The following is a 21,674-nucleotide window of genomic DNA, read 5'->3' on the forward strand; positions in this document are numbered from 1 at the left end:
CTTGAAGGCACGGGTAGGCTTCAGATCTGATAAGAGAGCACTCCAATCAAGAAGTGAAGAATAAGAACGGCAGCAACCAGGAGAGGAAAAAAAACCTTGCTAGAGAGAGCACACCATCACACACAAAAAAAATCTAGAGAGAGAAACAACAAACCCTCGCAAGAATTTCAGGAGTGCCTTCAGTCTTCTCGCTGGAGTGGGAGATAACTTAGGCTTGCAATAAAATACGGTCCATCACATACTTAATCACACAAAAAATAAATCTAGAGAGAGAAACAACAAACCCTTGTTAGAGTTTGTGTTTGCAAAAAAAAAAAAAAGAGCGAGGCTATTAAGCGCCTGGAGTGTGGTCCAGAGAAAAAGATGAGAGGTAGGAGGAAGAAACCCCTATTTCTATCTACCAACAAAGCTAAGCATATGAAGGAGTATTTCGCTTACCTCTTATTTTTCTTGAGGTCGCCCTTGACCCTGGAAGCTGAAGCCTCCACCTTTGTTCTTCCGAATTGTGAAATGATGATCTGCAAAAGACTAGCCAAAGGGGGCTTTAAATATGCTTAGTCACCTGTCAGTTTTCCTATGTTTTCTTTCCAAAATTCTAATTTTATAAACCAGTCCCTGTGCGACTTCCATCCAGTTAGTAATTTTTTTGGGGGCCTCAGGAAACAATTGTTCAATAGGGGATATTTCGTTAAGCATATGACAGTATTTGTCCAAATGGTTCAATGAAAATATCAGTGACATCATTTCCACGCACAAAAAGAAAGAAAGAAAAATGTAGCATTCTAGTTGTTAAATCCTAACACGCAGGTTAGGCTATACATGGTGGGTTTTATCTTTTAACTAAATATAAGAAAACAATATCAACAGCATTACGTGTTCTGCAAGTAAGCACAAGTTATAAATATCAATCTACGCAAGGATCATGCAATGTCGTTACGTGTTTCATGAATAATGTTACATCTTGCATGGAAAAACACACGACATGATGATTCCATCGTATCGTTGCGTGTTTCATGAAAAACGCTACCCCTTGCGAGGAAAAAACATGATATGTAATGATCTTGCCGTGTCATTTCATGGAGGGCGTTACAACTTCCATGGGAAACATGCAATGTATCCCTAATATAATAGACAAGTTTGCTCAGCTTGATGCATTAAAGTATTCGACTCTCTATATTACTAATCCTATTTGATAATAGCATGTGATGTCCGTACAATGTGGAGACAAATTATCGTTGTGTCATGCTTCGAACGATGATTTGCATGATATCGAAGCAGCACGTGGCGTTCATACAAATACGTCAGAAATGCTCGCTATATATTATGCAAAGTTACCAAATTTGGCGGAGCATACGTTACATGTCCCATTATAGGTGCGACATACGACAACAACTAATCATTGGTTTTAAAGGCATGGGTGTGACGTGCAATAGCCGTTATACTCAATCATTGAGAACACGACAATAAATGGTCGATGGTGTTGGATTTGCCTAGACAAATACATGAAAAAGTTCCGTAAACTATTCTAAATTTCTATCTTTGCTAACACGTCCTTGGAACCACTAAGGTTAATGGAAAATGGATCAAAAAGAGGTGGAAGGATATGGAAATATTTTTGCAAAGCTCCTAAGAACAGTTCTACCGTACTATGTAATTAAATGTTGTTACCCATGCTTCTCCCATCAACTAAGGTGTTCCCCAACTGTATTAAGTGAATAGGTTAACCAAAGAACTTGCTTAGGAATAATCTTGCAAAGAGGGGCTTGGATGCAAAAAGTTGAAGAATGGATACACAATGCTGGATATTCTGGTAATTAGCTACAATCCAACACACCCCTAACCATTATCGTCCTCTTGTGTCACTAGAGACATGACGTGGTGGAGAGTGGTGGGCTGCAGCTAGGCCAGCCATGCAGACCTCACACCATCTCCGGTGCAGCCCGCGGTCTGGTGTGTCTATTAGCGAGGCAGAGGAGGTTGGTGAGTTTGGCACATTAACTTCTCACTCCTTAATCTTGTTTGGAGTCTAGGCTGCTACCTAAACTTTTCTCTCCTCCTTCAGTTACTAGTTTGTTACTGTATTTTATTAGTAGCAATTAACTCTTTTTCAAAAACACCTAAACTCTTGCTCCCTTTTTCTGTTAGTCTGTTAGTGTCTTTTAGCTAGCAGTAACTCTTTTTTTCGTACTCTGTTTTGAAGTTCACCTCACAGTGACAGACATTCTGTCTAGGTTCGTGCAAGTACGTCCAAGTCTCTTCTAAACTTTTGTTCGATTCGACAGCCCGAGTGGTATTAAGAGATTTTTCTTTTCTTTTTCTAGTAGACTATGGGTGACAGTTTGTGTGCTGCTGTTGCAGACACAGTTTGTTATGCGCTGCATTGTGACTCTGAGAGCGCAAACACAAAGATCGATCCATCCATCCACAACGTGCAGAAGGAGCACCGCATATTCAGTCAAACGAATAGAACAGATAGGCTGGCACCACTGCATCTTGCAATTATGGGTTGCTTGTCACATTAGAAAAGATATACGCTATGGAAGGCATTAATACATTTCTTAAAAAACAGAATTTTACATAGTAGTGCCAATATTAGTATATCTTTGCAGATTTCTTAAAAAAACATAGGCTAATAGTAGCATATCTTTGCAGATTTGGCATTTAATTCATGCAAGAATACAAATATCTATGGAGATTTTCACAACCAGTACATTAATTTTTTTGTACAATTCAATGCCACAGCTAGAGATAGACATGTATGGTCTGCTGTAGCTAAAAAGATGCCATTTTATTAAGTGCTGGAAAACGACGATCTAGAGAAAGAGAGGTTCATAAAGTAGTGCTACTATCTGTATATCTTTATAGGTACGGCATTCAGTTCATGCAAATAAATATGCATATATCAGCAAGATTTTGTAAGCCAACCATCACATTCCATTTTTTTCCCCTACAATTCATTGACATACACGGTCTGCTATATTTCTATAGCTACAAGCCTAATATTCGATTCACTCAAATAAAGATACGTATATCTACGGAGAGTTTGCAAACCAAACCATTATGTTCATTTTTTATACACAATTCATTGCCGATTTTCCACTGCTAGAGATAGAAATAGATGAATGGTCTGCTATATAGCTACGCTATATTTGTCATAATAATGTCAAGTGCATGCTAAAATGAAAGACAATACAAGTAGTAGTGCTAGTGTTCGTGTATTTTTCCATGAGTAGCATTCAATTCATGCAAACATGGATGCATATATCTACAGCAGGTTCACAAACAACTATATTTTTTTCTTGTTCTTCGACAATTAATTGTTGCCACTGGAGATAGATCGAAAAGCACGGCCTGGACCGGCTATAGCTAGGCAGATGTCAAAACCTATTCAAGTGCTAAATAAAAGAAATTGTGGAGAAGAAATGCTTTTTTATATATCTTTTTGCAGGCCTGGCATTTAACTCATGCAAATATAGGAATATCTACTAAGAGTTGAAAAACCAAACAACTACATTGATTTTGTGGCTACAGTACATTGTGGCCGCTAGAGATAGACATGCATGCTCAAAGCGATGCCATTGTGTCCTCCGGTGCAGCGGAAGCAAATCCAGACGCGCCTTAATCTGAATTCTGAAAACCAACCCTAGAATCCATCTGGGTGCAGGGTAGCATTTGCAACCAAAAACATGGAGAGACCCTGTCTATATATACTTGATGCTGCAACAAGACGACGAGTCACGCAGGGGTACTGGTAGTGGTAGACATACGTGTACTTGTGTTATGTACGTATATGTAGTAGTTGCCTAGCCCTGTATCAGATTCCCGCTGCATAGAATTAACATGTGCGGCATACGAAACAACTCAGGGTCTTGAGTTGCTACTGATCAATTGACCTCTGTGTAGATCTTCCAAGTGGCGTGGTATAGGTTCTGGCTTGGCTTGCATTGCATGTGTAAAGATCAATTTCGAAGGCCTTTTTTTTTTCTCTCTTCAAAAGATGATGATTCACTAGGACGTGGTACAATCCAGCGTTCACTATACCAGGAATTTCCGTTCCAGACTAACATACGGGAACGAAGGGGTATGCAACTGTGGTTCCCTTTGTCCCATTAGTCATGGTACTCGAGCTTTCTTCTCACACGCGATGAGTCGTATACTCATATTAGGCTGAGTGAACCTACGGATGACAACCTAATAGTATATTTGTTTTGTTATTCTTTTATTTCTCTCTCTACCTTTACCTACACGAAAGCTCGATAGCATATCGTTCCAAGCTATCATACTGAATAAATAAAATAATTGGTTCGTATTACAAACTCTCGAACTATCGTCAAGAAGAGGTATACCAATACCTCCTTGTACTATGAACTTGAAATGTGTCGATCCACGTTCCGTGTACCGGTTCCTCGATCCAGTCGTACCGGAACCTGGTGACACTAGTTTGGAGTAGTGTTGGCCACTTGATCCAGTCTCTAGAAATTTACGGTTACAGAAGTTGCATTGCTTCTATCAACTTTTGAGACCAACTGAAATGATGATGCAAAGGTTTACGTAGGAAAAAGGTCTATCAATCACCAAATGTGATCAATCCGTTGAGGGCGACAAAACATGCATCTCCTCCCATGTCACTCTCACGTGACACACGGGAAGCAACTCTAGCCGCGCCGCCATTCACCCCACCTTCCTCCCTCCCCACCGCCTGAGCGTGCCATCGAAAGCCCGTGCGTCCGCAAGGACGGCAGCAACGGAGCCTTCGTTGCTGCCTTGCTGGGCTACCGTGAGGAGCACACTTGTCGTTGAGGCGTTAGCAACCCTGTGGTGAAGGAAGACCTTCGTGTGTCTGTTATAATTCGTGTTGAACTGGAAAACCCGGACGTAAATAGAATTCAGGAAGCCTGATCCTCTCGCGTGCTCGGCCTCCTCCATACGTCTCGTTACTCTCGTGGGTTTACTTTAACGATCACAGCTCGGATCGGATGGTTCAGCCGGCCGCGACAGGAACTTCTAGCCAGGTCCGAGTCAAATTCATGCTGCCTGCTACCAAAATATAAGCACGGCGATGTGCACCCTTTGAATCAAACATGCTCTACGTAAATTCATACAACATCTATTTGCTTCGTCGATCAAGTTCGTGTTTCACGAGTTGAGACGAAGGCCAGCCATGGATTGGGTTTTTCTCCGTGACGGCGATGGGAGCGGAAGCGACAGCGACGATGGCGGCGGCAGCAGCGTGCGGGTCGGCAGCGACAGCGCCTCCGAGGACGGCAGCGACAGCGGGTTCGCGATCGTGCGGGTCCGCAAGGACCGAGCCGCTGCCGCGGCCTCCCCAGTCGGCGGCGCCGTCCGCGACGCGGCGCCGGCGATGGCGGCCGTGCCATCACCGACGCCACCAGGGTTCTTCAAGGTGGTGTCCTACGGCGAGGCGTTCTCGGCTTCTTCTTCTTCTTCCACGGGCGGCGGCGTCGAGCACTCCGACTTCCTCGACGAGGCCACGATCCGGGAAGCCATCTTCGGCGCCGCCGGCTGCAGCCGAGGCGCTGGGACCGACGGCGGGGACACGGTGACCCACGAAGAGGATTGCGAATCCGAGGCTGCCGAGCTCGACGGCACAGGGAGCTCTGTCGAAGCGCCTCCTACGTCTTCGGTATTGGGGACCACTGTCTCGCCGTGCAACACGCTACCGGAGATGGCCACTGTCGTGGAGGAGGAAGACGCCGAGAGCTTTGGCGAGGAGGATGACATGGAGAACTCTGGTGAGGAGGACGAGGAAGACGAAGACGATGAGGGCTCTGGCGAGAAGGAGGAGGAGAACATGGAGAACTCTTGTGATTGTGAAGAGGACGAGGACGATGACGACGAGAGTTCTGGCGAGGAGGAGGACAGTGAGACCTCTGAGGAGGAAGAGGATGATGATGACGATTACGAGAGCTCTGGCGAGGACGACTACGACGAGAGCTCTTGTGAGGAGGGCGTGGACGAGAGCTCTTGCGAGGAGGATGACACGGAGACCTCTGAGGAGGAGGAGGAGGACGACGAGAGCTCTGGCGAGGAGGAAGATGAGGACACTGAAATTTCGGGGGAGGAGGAGGAAGACAGCGATGGCGAGAGCTCCAGCGAAGACTGCTTCGAGATCCCGGCGACCAGGCATAGCACCGACCCTGGTCTTGAGCCTACAGCAAGCGACGCCAACGGCAACGGGAAGCCACCAGCGTTCCCTGGCGGCACCTACGACGACGTCGACGACGACGACTCTGATGATGACATCATACCCTCTACCACGATGTGCACCCACAATACTGACCAAGCCACAGCCATCGAGGTCCAACTTGAAGAGGAGCTCTTGGAATCTTTTCCTCACATGTACGATTACATCGAAATTGACAGTGGCATGGAAGAGGAGCCATTCGAGCCCGTTCGTCGCGAGTACGATGGCATCCATAGTTCTTCCGACCTCGACGACATCGACTACGATGAGGATGATGACAACGAAGGTTCAGGCGTAGGAGAGAGTAGCAAGCCATCGGAGCTTGTTGGTCGCGTCTACGATGACGTTGACAGTGGTTCTGACGTGGAAGAGAGCGTCAGTGTGCCGTATGCCCCTAACACTGAGCCGAGAGTCAGCATGGTCGGAAAAAGCCCGCTCTCGGAGTTTCTGTTCGAGACGGCCCCAAAAGGTATGCCGCGAGTTCTTTTGACGCAGCTCTACGGGCGTGCTGGTCGCAGCTACGATGAAGTTGATAGTGACTCTGACATGGAAGAGAGTGGCTGTGATGCGGAAGATGAGAGCTGCTGTGTGGAGGAATATGCCATTGATTGCCCTGAAGAAGAAGAAGACAGCGGCGACGACATTGATAATGGCGATGAAGAAGAGATTGACAACGTCCCTGGTGTTTGTGGGCTGTGCGGCCACACTGTCCAAACCAGCAACCGCCCCGTTGAGCTCGGCAGTATCAGCGACTACGACTGCTTTGACCCTGAGACGGTTGTCAGGCCTGCTAAGGTCATCTGCAAGAACGGCAAGGCGATATGCATCGTGTACGACGACGACGACAAGCAGGGCGTCGACAACCCCATGCCAGAAGCCACGGGCCCCAGCGGCGGAGCAGAGGAGCACGTGGAGCCCGTTCGCAGAAGCTACGACAACATCGACACGGACACGGAAGACGATGGCGGCCACAACGCCGTAGAAGAGGCGCCCGGCGCGTCCGACACGGGCGACGCGAAGAGCCCGACGAGGGGTCCGGCGGGGAAGGAGGTGGCTCTGGAGGACTTGCGGCGGCGGGCGGTGGCGGAGGACACGCTGGAAGTGGAAGAATTGCTGCTGGAACTGCTAGAGGACCTCGAGTCGGCGCGACTTGCTCCGCCGGCGCACGCCCAGGAGCGCGCCGGCCAACGCGGCGCGGGCTTGCCGACGGCCGATCTCACCTTCTGTGTCATGGTTTATGTGGCCGCCTATCTTGCGATCGTCTGTTTCAGTAGTCTTAGGTAGGATTCAGTAATCGTCAGTGTCCAAATAACTAATGTTCGTCAGCCGGATTAGCTGTCTTTATCTGAATATTAAATTGTAACTCGTTTGATTCAATTCTGGGATATGTAATTGTAAGTGATCTACTCATATTTCTGATTCATCACTATCCTATATTCAAACTTTCAAAGTCAAATATACACTTGATATAAAACAACGAACAATCAACAACATGCTCTTGGGAGCTAAAATGCCAGCCGCGAAACAGAATGTTAACATATGACTGAACGAAATGCATAACGTGCAGTTGCGCCCACATATACTGGATTCTCCATCGTCAGGCGTAGCCGGGCCGTCGCCCGGAAGCATTGACCGGTGCTGTTATTCCTGGAACATAGAAAAACACAGAGCCCGACCGCAAATATTAGGACAAAAGTGTTATCTTGTTGTTGTGCAATTGACTGGTGAAAAACAGTAAACGTTGGAAATGGCCAAACAGCTGAATTTTGGAACTCCACATGGTTAGATGAACAGGCACCTAGAGATATTACCCCCAACCTCTATAAGCTCGTCTCGAGAAAGCACAGATTGGTTTACCAAGAGGTACAAGACCATAGATGGACGAGGGGACTCTGGAGAATGAGCACTGCAACTGAAATGGCTGAATTTGTACAACTATGGGACTTGTTGCAGCACATAACGCTTACTGATTTGCCAGATGACATTGCATGGAAATGGACAGCAGATGGGAACTACACTGCCAAAACTGCTTACCTGGCCCAATTCAAAGGTTCATATTGCTCTTTTCAAGCACAACATCTATGGAGGGCACAAGTGGAAGGCAAACACAGGTGCTTTGCATGGTTGTTGCTTCAAAGGAAAATTCTGACTGCTGATAAACTAATGGCAAGAAATTGGCCTTGCAGTCCGATTTGCCCATTATGTAACAATGAACCTGAAACTGCTACCCACCTGTGTTCTTTACCCTTTCGCACTACTGGTCTGGAGCAAGGTCGCTAGCTGGACTGTTGGACTGATCTCTGTGCCAATGGCGAACATGAACCTTCATGATTGGTGGTCATCCTCAATCAACGCCGCCAGAAAAGAAAAGAGGAGGGCAACGACAACAATAATAATTTACACAACTTGGAATCTCTAGAAGGAACGAAATCGACGAATCTTTGAAGGAGTCCAGCATTCACCGCCAGAAGTATTCAACATGATCAGGGAAGAGGTTGGTTTGCGGCGAAGCGCCTGTGGTGCACCAGCGATAGAATAGCGTTTCTCTAGTGTAACCATGTGTCATAAGCTGAGCGTTTTAATTGTTATCTTGTAATCTCAACTATGTAAGACAAACAATTTCTCTCCTCCTTATATGATAGGGCAGTGCTCTGCCCTTTTATGTTTCAAAAAATACAGTCCCACCAGGAACTTCAAATTTCAGGAATAGTTATGCATCAGAACTTGTAGTACCCCAACCCCCCCCCCCCCCCCCCCCCAACAAAAAAAAAACTGTTTCCAGAATGATCAAACTCGGCATTGCAGTATTCCATGCTGCAAGTGAAACCTGTGACTCTGGAAGCTCCAGGCTCTAGTTTTGCAGTGCCTGTCTCACAAAATCCGCCCAGCAACAAAGATATTACACGAATTTTAAGTTACAGCCATTGAAGACCAAATCTGTTGTCGGTCCCTCAATTCCAAATCTCATCGCTTCAGCCGTGAAACCGTGACAGTGAACGATCCACTCTACTAATACCCATCTGTAGAAAGCTCCACTCCTATGAAAAAAGATCGTTCTAAAAAGGTGACGTGAAGTGTATGTGCATCAGTAAACGAATTGGTGGCCGTCGTGGCTCGACATGTCAACTATATACCAGTCTGCTCGGCGCCATCTAATCTTCCGCATGCATGATCTCGCCCATCATGATCCGATTGCTGTGAACCTTGAACCCCAAAAGAGACGAGCTCAGCCTTGTACCTTTCTTCCCTTTCTTCTGAATGTCCAATGCAGCAGATGCCATATTGAACACGGAACCTCCACTCTCACTTGTAGATTGGAATTCCGACCTGGTTATGTAGAGAACATAAGTTTTCAGCGCATAAAGAATGCATGAGAAGTGTATGAAACAGGGCTCAAAGGAATAAATTGTAGATGCCTTTATGCTATTTGATTATAAGCACTGGTAAGACTGTAACCCCGACTTGTTCTTATGAATAAAAACCATGTACGAGATTAAGAATACAAAATAATATGCAGCAAGATAATCCCAGGATTCAGATCCTCTGTGAAGGCATTGGAGGGAGCACGATGACTGAATATTATAAGCTCATCTAGTGAAGTGCTGGAAACCAAACTAACGTGTTTCTACTTGTGGGTAAAAAAGGTAGCATAGGAGTATCAAAACACACACGAACGACTTCAGAAATACTAATGGACCAATGGCGCATGGCAGCTAAAGTTGTGTATATCGAACCGAAGAAGCTAATCAGTCTAAGCACCGCTCGATCTATGCGTAACATGGACCTGAGCAGTTTGATATTTTAAAGTCAAAATATGTTACATCAAAGTGCCCATATTTTGTTTATCCTGCTAGAAACAATTGAAGCTACCCATTTTTACCTTTTATTCAGTGCACAAAGATTGCAATTTACCTTATAACCCCTATATATTTTATTACCATATATTTGGGAAAAGATACAAAATACAGTGTTGTGCAAGAAAAGTTGCTATACCATCGGACATCTGAATGACATTTTATTCGTGACCGCAGAATAACCAACATATGCACAAGGCCAAAGAAAGTTGTGTTGTTGAAGTTGAAAGATCAAAGACCAAAATCATATTGCAGACACCTCAATCTTGAAATCTAGTATTTTTTCAAGTCAAAATGCAGGTTCAAGGACACACATCATGAATCTTACTACTACGTACATTAAAACAAGTTTAACAGATTAAACAGACTCAAAACCAGAGAGTATATGCGATGGATGTGAATAATAAGTTGCACTACTGACATGTCCAATTGTCCAATTGTCCATTAAACAAACACTTGTCACATGACGCAAAAAAATAACCAGAAAACTCTCACGGTTTAGTTGCAGATCAACTTTAACAGAAAATCCTTAAGTGCTATTTAATGTATATTAGTTGTAAGTTTGCTAGCAGAGGGTATAAGTTCGGAAAGGTCAAGGTCCAAATTTTCATTGATAAGAATGAAGAAAAGCTGAAAAAGTTATCCCATAGCTAAAAACATACTTATCTTGCTTTGCATGCTCACGAGACCCCCAAAATAGATCCTCATCAGAATTAGTATAGGAGTGACTGGAAACATGGGAAGTCATTTGGAGGGTTTTGGTAACCCCCAATGGAGGTGATCCAGAACCTTGCAAGGATGAATCATTCCCATGACTTTGCTGGTTCATAGGCTCTTTTGCATGGGATGATGCTGGTACTACTTGTTGCAGACTACCTGATTCCCGTTCTTCCATCTGAATATCTCTCAGAGACAATGGTTTGCACACCTGTAGAGTGTCAGTAAACCATGCTGGGCCAGGTGCAGCATTTGCTTCATCGTTCTTCCAAGGAACAAAATCTCCCAGAGATGGAGCACTTGGCTGAGGAGGAAGTTCGTCCTTTTCTTGCTGGGCCTGCGTGACAGACTTTCCCTTTTCAATAGGCACAGATACCACAGATGGATTAAACGAACCAAGTGGTGCTGGGGCTTTAACTGCAGAACCTTTGGATTTCTCTGCCTTGTTCCTTTTCTTTCTTGTGTCCTTGACCTCAATGAAATCACCATCATCAAGATAATGAGCATCACACTGAGTAGCATAAGGTGCCAAAGGAGGAAAAGATGTATCATCAGCACTGTCTATGATGACAGCATCTTTATCATTCGACTTTACCAGTACCTCTTCCGCCAATAAATCATGCAACTGACTTCTCTTAGTCCGTGATATATTGACATTTTCTCGATGACCCATAGATTTAGTCTCATCTCCAAACTGTTGCTCAGAAGTTTCAGCCAAGCTAGCCCAAGGAATAGATAACACCGAAGGCGCTGTTGTAGTTACTTTAGCATTTTCCTTGGCCATTTCCCTCTGTGCTTTCAATTGTTCCTCTGCTTGAATTTCCAACAGTGATTTGGTTCTAACACCTGGAGGAGGTTTCCATGACTGAGGATGGGTAGAGGAAATTTCCACATCATGAACTTGATTGGAGATATGAGATGATACATTTTCCGATTTTGCAAGATCTTGATACGATCGAGGAAAACCTTTCTCTTCATAAACAGTCACCTTGCTGCCCTCAATAGATCCAGAGTTCAGAGTTTTCTTAGATAGTGAGTCTACAGTACTCTCTTTTCCTGAAGGAGCATCAATAACTGCAAAGTACCGCGTGAAACTAGCAGAACATTCTTTCCGAGGTGCATGGCCCATCATCTCATGGGGCAACCATAAAGCAGGAGCCCAACTTTCCGAGAAACCAATAACCTGACCAGGCAGTTGTATCTCATGCATACCATGACAAGGTAACTTCTGAGCAAGTTCAAGTATCTCTTGTGTTCTTTGAAGACAAAGCTTCAAACAATCACCAGATGACAATGAAATATGATTTGTCCCATAAGGATCATAAAGCTGCTGCGAGGAACAATCATGAGGTGGGACCTGAGAAATGTGTTGTTGCTGTTGTTGATGCTCCTGCTGCCTGAGTTGTAGGATGTTGTTCAGTAGAGAGGATTGAGGTTGAGGGATTCCAGGCATCAGTGGCTGCAACTGTAGTTCTGATGGCAGATACTGTTGTTGCGATATGTTTAACTGAGGATCCTGAGATATTTCACTGAGAAAATTTTCTGGCTGCATGATTTGTGAGTTCAAACAAGCCAAAGTTGGTTGATTCTGGGATGCAGAGTAATGCTGTTGAGGATCAATACCTATTTGCTGAGAATTGTGCAGATTTTGGTGCATATGTACCTCTTGAACAGGATCTATACCGCACACACCAGGATGCAGATTCCCAGACTCAGGAGTATCTGACCAAAGTGGCAATCCAGAATTAGTAGCAGGTGCTTGATGTTTTCCTGCAGGAAGCAGCACTGAGAGCAGGTTAACATTCTGAGGTTGGAGAGCTTCACTTGATGGGTCAATCATTTGATGGAACAATATTGAGTGCGTAGTTGACTGAGTTGAATCTTTCTTTTGTTTCTGTGCAACTGATATGATATCACCTTCTATTTGAAAGGAATTCTCCCTCTCTAACAGCCTCTTCTGTTCTGCAAGATAGTTTACGCTATTCACACCATCACTGCCAGAAACAAAAAGGTTGCCAAATATACTGATCCGTTCATTCATACCTGAAATCAAAAGAAAACGGCATTACATCTTGGAACAAAATATACAGGCAGAGATAAAATAATGTCATGAGATGGGCATAAAGAATGACATTGATGAGAAACCAACCTCTAGTGACAGGGCTAGTTTCTGCTCTGGGATTCTGGGTGTTACTAGACATTGGAGACTCCAGAAAGTGATTTTCAGCTTCAGTTACACTACCATTCTTGTTTATGGACCCGTAATCAGATATCTCAAGATAAGCTGATCCTAGATGTGGCATACTTCTTGGTTTGGCATTGCTGAAGCCTGGAGGCACCCTTACCTTTGCTCGTAAGTGTGGCATGACATCCCCAAGTAATAAGAAAGGAGAATCACAAGGAGCACTTGCAACACGGACCAGCAAATCAATACCATAAAAACCAGCCTCGAACCAACCAATGATGTCAGATCCAGAAAAAGGGCCCTGGGTTCGCCCCTTTGGATCTTTGTAGTATAAAGAAAGGTTTTCTGGACTGATAATGTCATCTACACCAACTTTAGTTCCTGGGTCCAAGTCATTGTATTGCTGTCCAAATTCAATAGATGGCCCATGGATATGACCACCAATAGACTCAGATTCTTGTGGAGCAGTATAAGAAGATTTATCAGACTTTAAGCGCTCGCTTAAATCAGCACCCCCAGGAATTCCTAGCAAAGACAACACAGATAATACAATTTAGTGAATAAGCTATAAAAATTTATGTGAGAAGATAAAGCAGTAATGCATACTATCATGATTACAATTTTAAAGGGCTAAGGATCCAAGATGCAGGCAAAATGCAACAAAATGGATATCTATAATATTGGTATACACCGGTTTTTTTCTTGGGTAGCTGTAATTTCAGATGAAATAAATTGAAGGAAATAGATTGAATACATTCACCAGATTTGGGTACTATCCACAGAACATTTCCTAGGTGCAAAAATCATAAGTATATCAATCCTGCAAACATATTATCCTTTTATTTATTTCTATAAGGAAACATGTGGATGTGGTTGTAGGTTATCTGGTTTAAACGGTAGCAACAGAAAAGGAACACCATAAAATATTCTGATGAATACATTCAGAAATATATTTTTGTTAGTAAATTTGTCACTCTCAAGCATGAACAAGTCTGCTGATATGAATCCATCAAAGTTCCATGAAATGTCTGTATTTAGAGCATATTAAGTAACACCATTACACAATCCTGGGGAGAACACCACACGGGAAGCTGGTACTAACCAAATACATTGAATTCACAATATATGCATGAGCTCTACCACATACCTCTGATACTTCTGGTTATTTTGCCCTTGAAATCTTCACTGCTTCCTGATTGATCTTCTTTTCCAGCTGCATAAAGGGAGTAAAAAACAATCAGCACATGATTCAAAAGCTTCTGCACATTGATAACAAAAGTCAGAAGCTGCTTCTCACTTAGGTTTGATTGTTCTAATGGCACCACATCTGGATTACTTTTTCCAACAGAACCATCTTTGCAAGCTTGTGCACAACTGTTTGTGACATCTCCTCTTTCAATTCCTTTCAAAATCACCTATTAACACAAGGAAAATTAAAAGATAAGAATCTTATGATCACAAGACCTCCCTGTGCCAGTAAAGACAAAATAATAGTAAAAATTACCGCTTCTTCAGCATTAGGTGCGATGAGGGCTAAAGGCTCCATAGGATCTTCTTGCCACAGTGAGATCTCCTCAGTATCATCTAATGGCATTACAAAGTTTCTAACATCAGTTGTTCTGTAAATTTCAAGCAATTTCATCCTGCTATATCGCAGAGAGTCTCTAGATGCACCACCAGGCCTGGCAGAAAGTACGCCAAGGTGGAATGGGCGTGAAGATTGACTATTGACTCTGCTCGTAACAGATGTAAACCTTCTGTGAAAACTTGTAGAGTTTGGGCTATCACTTTCCTGCCTCTCCCTACTGTATCCAAATGAAGCAGATGGCTTCTGCGGAGCCAGGGAAAGATGATCAGATGTACCACCCGTGCCACGGCTCACAAAATTGCTGGAGTTCCATGACCGAGAAATATTACTACTGTATGGCTTCTGTGGAGCCAGGGAAAGATGATCAGATGTACCACCCGTGCCACGGCTCACAAAATTGCTGGAGTTCCATGATCGAGAAATATTACTGTCCCTTTCATTCCCCTGCTCAGGATCACAAACATCTTTCCCATGACCTGTATCGTGAGAGAAAACTTTTTCACGGGGAGTGTCATCTTTTCTATCTGAATATGACCTGTCACGCCAATTTTCAGAATCTTTATTACTGGGACCCCTGCGAGCATTCCACTTATTATCACGGTATCGGTCATAGTTTCCCTCCTTACTATGTGCGCTTCCCCAGCGCTCTTGTGGACTCGGGTGGCTATCAAGATACTGCTTGGAGTCATCATAGGGCCGTCCCATCTTGTTCATATCACTATGTTCCTTTTCCGTTTCCCTCCACCGAATTCGATGGGAATCTGAATTCGGTTTGGTGTCATCATCACAACATTGGTCACGGTGGCCTGCTATTCTATCAAACACAGAAGGCCTGAAAACATCTCTTTTCTTTGCAGTATTGTTCCTTTCTTCACTGTTTCCTGATGTGTTTGCAGAATTAGAGAGGATACCAGGTGAATCAGTCTCCTGCAGCAAACAAATGAACATCAAATACATAAGACATCACTAAAACAGAAACGGCAATCTGAGGGTAATAGCTATCCAAAAGAAATTCTATTACTCAGCAGTCCACTTTGGTATTGTTACACATAATTAGCCAGAATAGCAAAAAAGAACAGTTTTCTGGCCCTATAGAAGTTACCAGGCTTTAGTCCATAAGATCTTGCTGAGAAGGGAAGAGAAAGTGCTACTAGAAAAACTGATTTGAATTATTGGTAAAAGAAAATGTGTTGTATACATATCTTCTACCCAAGAAGATATGAGTCCAAGGGGCCATGATATGTCTACTCTAGCTATCCTTTACTTCTTACGACAGTTGGATACCAAGATTATACAGATTCAAAGAATATATGGTGTCCAAACACCCGTAGATACTTGTCCAGTTCTGTCATTACCTTGTTTTCCCCCAGTTGTGGCTCAAGCAAACGAGTAGAGGGTGTGCTATTGATATCCAGTTCTGGTTTGTCTGCAGAAACAAAATAGTACCATAAGTAAGCGCAAAATCATTGTGTTCAGAAACAACAGAGACCAGGTCTCCATATTTAACCAGCAAATAATTTCCTTATGGACAAGACATGGACAGTCCATAGTGAAACATAAATATAAAAGGCAAAGAAACAAAAATAAACCACAGAATTCAAGCATCTGTACAACTGTAACAGAGGATATTGGTTATGCTACGTTTAATGCAATAGTGTGAATTTGCTTGCACAGAAAAAATAAAGCTCAAAGCTATGAAGTAAAACAAGCATTTACCAATTTTGTCGTTTCAAAAAAAAGAAACAAGTCAAGTTCTTAGTTGTTACAGCAGTTCATTGTAAGAGCTTGCACTTAAAACCAGTAACTTCAACATAAGATATCATGATTAGTAGTGTTTCATTAAAGCGGATCTACAGAAAATGGTACTTTTGAAGGACCACTGCAACCAGTATCACTGAAGGATTTGTAACGGTAAAGGACTGACCAAAAGAGGACCTGATAGCGAATTAGCGATCACCAACAAAATCTAACATCTACATGACACAGCTCGAGAAGACCAAGCAATATAGGGTATATCGTAGTGCCACTAAACGCCAATGCATACTGTACATAACCATAACCAGCACGTCAGCGATCAAATTTTTCTGACAAAAAAATGTATAAAAAAAGTGAGAAAATCAGCACACAACAAGCAGTGCTGCAATCAAATCTAACCAATCCAAAGTCCGAACTGTAGTCCTACATGCTCGACATACTAAAACACAACACCCATGCCCCCATACAAATTAACTCTAATGAAGAAACATTTTCACTCTGACAGAAACCGTAAGGTCGATCATCCACCAAACCACCGAAGAAAACCCCAACGGGAGTCGCAAGTTCGCCAATTTGGTTGACGCCTACGCCACCCAAACCCCGCAAAAACCAAAAAGCCCCAGAAACGGCGCGCGAACCCGTGCACAGCGCGCACGGAGCCGCGCGCCGCCTCGCACGCACGCACGCACCGAGGGATCGATCAACCACGCCACCCAGCGGTAAATTAAGCCAACCCACCAAGGTAGGGCTCGCGTCAGCGGCCCAGCGCTCCGGTTCAAGCGCCCGATCGAAAGGACGCGGCGAGTTGGGGGAGTGTGGGGGTGGGGAGGGGGGGGATCAGTTAATCACCTTGGGTGTTCTCGGGAGGTGGAGGCGCGTCGGGGGTGGAGCAGCGGTTGGGGTCCGCATTCTCGCGGTCGCCGTCGTCGGCCATGGATGCGGCGGTGGCGGCGAAAGCCCTAGCGGCGGAGGAGGAAATGGGGTTTTCGGGAGGGGAGGCGAGAGCGAGCGAGAGGGGGAGAGGAAGTGCTGAGTGCCTGAGTGGGGGTTTACGAGCTTAACGAGGCGGATGCGAGAGAGGAGACGTGGGATCGCGTACAAGTACAACCAGCTTGCTGCTTTCCACGTGGCGGGGTTTTGCGTGCAGGCCCTCTCCTTTAGTCCGTAATTTTGGACGGCCGCTGAGAAACATTTACGGTTTACACCCCAACCTCCTCTGATCGTTTCATTTGTTGCGCTTTGGCATCTTTTACTTACTTCGTGTGCCAGACGCCCAGACGGTGTGGTGAGGACTGAGGAGTGCATTTGCTGCGGGAATCGCAAAGCATTCACAGCACGATAAGCCTGGCATTTGGACGATCATTGAAGAAGTATATGAAGTATGGAGAAGAGGGAAAAAAAAGAAAATACTAGGGCTGGAGCACTCGATACTAGCACACCAAGGATGATTTGTGGGATGCCCACAAAGCAAAGTGATGTTGATCACGCGAGAATACATTACAAAGAGAAGTAGGAAAGGAAGCGCACGTAGCAAGCAATTGATAGTGAGTTTTGTTGCTTTGAGACATGGAACAGGGTAAAAGTGCGCTAGCTTAGTTCCCATTCCATATAAAGATGCATGAGTGTGACTGGAGGTATCAACCGTGCCAATGGCACTTGATGTGTCACTATAAATGGAAAAAAAAAAGATACCTAGGCACTTGATGCTAATCACTATAAATGGAAAAAGGAAAATCAACCATGCCTAGCCACTTGATGCTGATCACTATAAATGGAAAAAAGGAAAATGATACATCGTGGGAGAAGGGGAGAAAAACCATGAGATAAAAGGGGAAAGTTTACGACACCTTTCAAATATGGAATCGACTAGAGCACACCCTTCGCCTGCTACTGTTGTAGTGGGATTGCTCTAGTGATGTTTTTTTTAAGGAACAGGAGGGGCAGAGCCCCTACTAGTTAATATATTAATAAACAGGAAAAGGTACTTGTACAAAAGAAATAAAAGACAAAAAGGGGAAAAAACTCACTAACTAGAGGAGGGCTACAGGGCATTAAGCCAAGATTCCGCAGGGACAAGGCCAGGCTTAGTAGCTCTTAGAAGAACAAAGGAAAATTCAGAAATTTGCTCTGACAATATTGGTAATGCATGCTTCGGCTGCTGCTGTTGCAGTGTGGCGATGCTTGTCTCCTTGATCCGACCGGTGCACGCGCATTGGCACGAGGCAAGGACAAGTGAGGCCACAACTATATTTGTAAACCTCACGGTTACAACCACATTATGTTTGAATTTTTTGCAATGCTTCGAAGAAGCAATAGCCAAACCACAAAGCAGTGAACACACCATACTCCACCCAAATGCTTGCCCCAAACAACCAAGCCAGATCGATAACAACGCTGTTAAACTTATTGGAGCCCAAAGTCAAGTGCATTTTCGATCTCATCACTATTGATGAGTCGCCGGCCACACCTGCCATTGAGTTTACCTCGTGCATTCTATCCTAGTACCCTATATGGTATTCTATCACCATGGGCTTCACGTGCACCGCACTCAACTATGTGGGAGAAGCTCATCAGGTTATTATGGTTGATGCAACATGTGACAAGCATATCGTTGGTTTCTCGCAACAGAGTTCATGGTAAACATGCATGTTAGCATGCGGTGTAGCCTAGGGGGCAAGGGCATAGGGGCCAAGGCCCCCAAGGCATGCAAAATTCCACTAAAATTTTAACTAAATTTTGAAAATTTTAACACTCTTACCCTCCTAATCATGTAAAATTTAAGTTTTTGGTTCCGCCACTACTGCATGTTCACCATATCATACGCAAATGAAGTTTGGCAGCACTCCACTCCAGAAAAAACAGTTTCAATCCACCAACTCTATCATTTTGCAGCTCCACTCCACCAACTTCAGAAAAACATGGAGTTGATTAGGGGTGGGCACTTTTAAACCGAAACCAAAAGAACACCAAATCGAACCAAAATGTCGGTTTTTTCATTTTTTCGGTTCGGTGTCAGTTTTGATTTTTGCCCGAATCGATCCTCGATGTCGGTGGTTTGGTTCCGCTCCGCGCGCGCCGAACCGAACCACCGAATCACCGATGTGTTACTCGCAACCGTTCAATCCTTACTCTCCGGTGGCCCACAGGGACTTTGGCCCATCTTAGCCCAAAGCCACACCGCCCCTGTCCTCTGACCATCGATCCTCCTTTCGCCATTCCTCCGTCCGACTCTTCTTTCCTCATCCTGCTCCCGCATCAGCGTCGCCTGCCCCATCCACCACAGCTTCGTGGGATCCTATCCTTACTATTGCGGCCTTGTGGGCTTGCGGCGCGGGCGAGCAGTCACCGACCAAGCGCGTGGCGGCGAGGGCACAGGCGAGTGGGCACTGCAGCGCTGCACACGCATGGAGCAGCGGCGGTGCGAGTGACCAACCGCCAGCCACGGCGCACGTCCCAAGCAGCGGCGGCGTGGGAACGGCCGCGGTCATGCGTTGTGCAGCAGCGGCATGGCCCGATCTCCGTCTCCCAACTAGGCTTGGACAGGGACAACGACGACAGAGATGAGGTATGGATTTCGGTTTGACTTCAGTGAAAACCGAACACCACACTGAAAACACCAAAACCGAATTCCTCGTTTTTTTTCAATATGGAACGATCGGTTTCCATTTAAAGTTGTCAGTTTAAACCGAATGCCCACCTCTAAAGTTGATGTATGTATTTGGCTGATTGCAGTTCTCCAGCTCCAAAAATATAAAGAATTATTGTGAATAGTATATTTTATCCTTTATAAACGGATCCAGTGGCAGTCTCCTCTCTTTTCTCCTTCCTCCTCTCTTTTCAGTTTTGGACGAGAAATCATGCTGAGCTCCACGCCATGGGCAGCGCGTCGTCCCCGCCGCCGTCTTCCTCTCTCTCTGCTGGCTGGGAGACCACCAGCACATGGCGGCGCAGCCCGGCCGGCGGCAGTGGCGCAGCGCTGCCCCGCGGGGGACAAACGGCGCGGCCCCTCGCGCAGCAGGAGGCGCATGCGGCGCGGCCCCGCCGGCGGCAGCGGCGCAGCGCGGTCCCGCGGGGGGGAACAGCGCGGTAGGAGGCTCATCGGAGGCGGAGGCGTGACGAATGACAGACAGAGACGGCACACGGCACCGACGAGTTCACGCGCCGGCACCTGCCGTGGCCATGGCCGGGGGACACCGCTCCGTTTCATTTGAGAGTTTGAGATCTGACAAATCGAAGATAAAAGACACTAAAAACAAATTGAAGTTCTTCCTGAAATAACATCCCATGAATGAGTTATGGTTGCTCGATTGCTTGGTTGCTGCACGATTGATTGCTTGCTGCCTGCAGGAGCAACAATGAACAGACAGACCTGCCGCTTGCCTACAAATTGCAGATCGACGACACGCAGGAGACTCACCCTGGCAGGTGAGCGGCGCAGGGGTAGGGAGGCCACCGGCCGTGGCGGACAGCGCAGCCTGGGCGGGCACTGGAGACGCGGCTTGCGGGTGACGGCGGTGTGGAGGCTAGCCCCGACGTGGCCATGGTGAGCGCCTGAGCGGCGCACGGGGCATTGAGGCCACCGGCGGGCGGCGGCAGTGCGGAACGGCGAGCGAAGGCAGCGCGACCTATCGAGCGACGGCGGCGCGGCCTCGATGGGCCCACGAGTGGTGGCGCCAGAGGCCGGTCCCGGCGACGGGAGGGAGAGGAGGGATCGTTTTGTTTCGCGAGTTGCGTATTAGGGTCCCCAACCCCACGAGGATGTGTGAGGTAATTAGGGAAAAACATGGATCTAATTCTAAACTTCATGTTTTTTTTGGAGTTGGAGTTTATGAAGCGGGACTTGTTTAACAGGAAGTTTCATAGAGTTGGTGAAGTGGAGCAATTTTTTCTAAAGTAAAGTGCTGCAAAACACCCACAGCTCTCTAAAAATCTGACACATGAATTTCCGATCGATCGAACATATTTTAGTCAATTTAGCACACAATTCTCTCTCCACTCACAAAAATGAACATTGTTACCGATTCTTGCGTGTGCTCAAGCAAATTGCCATGAAGGAGCAATGTCTACCAACAAAACCATAACTGAGAAGTGCAAATTTTGCCGAGGAAGGAAGCTGAGGCTATGGACTTCCTTATTTGGATGTTTTCAATGGTTACACGTGGCAACTCAGTATCCAAGATGTCACGCGAGGTTAATGATGTGTTCGTCCTTGGACCTCCGACGACACATGGTCCATAGCTGGTTGACGAAGAGCCAAAGGTCCGGCTAGATTCTAAAACACTCGCCTACGTGTCACGCGGGAATTCCAGGGTGGCCGGTGGCCCCATGCATCCCGCAGCCTCACAAACCGACGACCTCTGCAGATGAGGC

At 45.6% G+C, this 21,674-nt stretch overlaps 1 protein-coding gene across 1 annotated transcript; it reads right to left on the reverse strand.

Moving 5' to 3' along the window:
- Window positions 1-8,986: 8,986 nt before the first annotated feature.
- Window positions 8,987-17,351, reverse strand: LOC117836373 (protein ESSENTIAL FOR POTEXVIRUS ACCUMULATION 1). The gene is made up of 8 exons (XM_034715782.2): window positions 17,154-17,351; window positions 15,905-15,975; window positions 14,466-15,476; window positions 14,259-14,376; window positions 14,109-14,174; window positions 12,926-13,486; window positions 10,722-12,819; window positions 8,987-9,532 (listed from the first exon to the last, which is right to left on the reverse strand). The coding sequence occupies exons 1-8, from the start codon at window positions 17,236-17,238 to the stop codon at window positions 9,358-9,360; spliced, it is 4,185 nt and encodes a 1,394-aa protein (XP_034571673.1). The 5' UTR covers window positions 17,239-17,351; the 3' UTR covers window positions 8,987-9,357.
- Between the last annotated feature and the right edge of the window lie 4,323 nt (window positions 17,352-21,674).

Source organism: Setaria viridis, chromosome 9, assembly GCF_005286985.2.
Source record: "Setaria viridis chromosome 9, Setaria_viridis_v4.0, whole genome shotgun sequence".
Lineage (NCBI taxonomy): Eukaryota > Viridiplantae > Streptophyta > Magnoliopsida > Poales > Poaceae > Setaria > Setaria viridis.

Excerpts from the sequence above, each read along its gene's own strand:
- LOC117836373 (XM_034715782.2), bottom strand. The coding sequence starts at position 17,238 with ATGGCCGACGACGGCGACCGCGAGAATGCGGACCCCAACCGCTGCTCC. Across the intron at positions 14,175-14,258 it reads ATTAGAACAATCAAACCTAA|CTGGAAAAGAAGATCAATCA; the intron begins GTGAGAAGCAGC and ends CCCTTTATGCAG. Across the intron at positions 12,820-12,925 it reads AACTAGCCCTGTCACTAGAG|GTATGAATGAACGGATCAGT; the intron begins GTTGGTTTCTCA and ends TTTTGATTTCAG.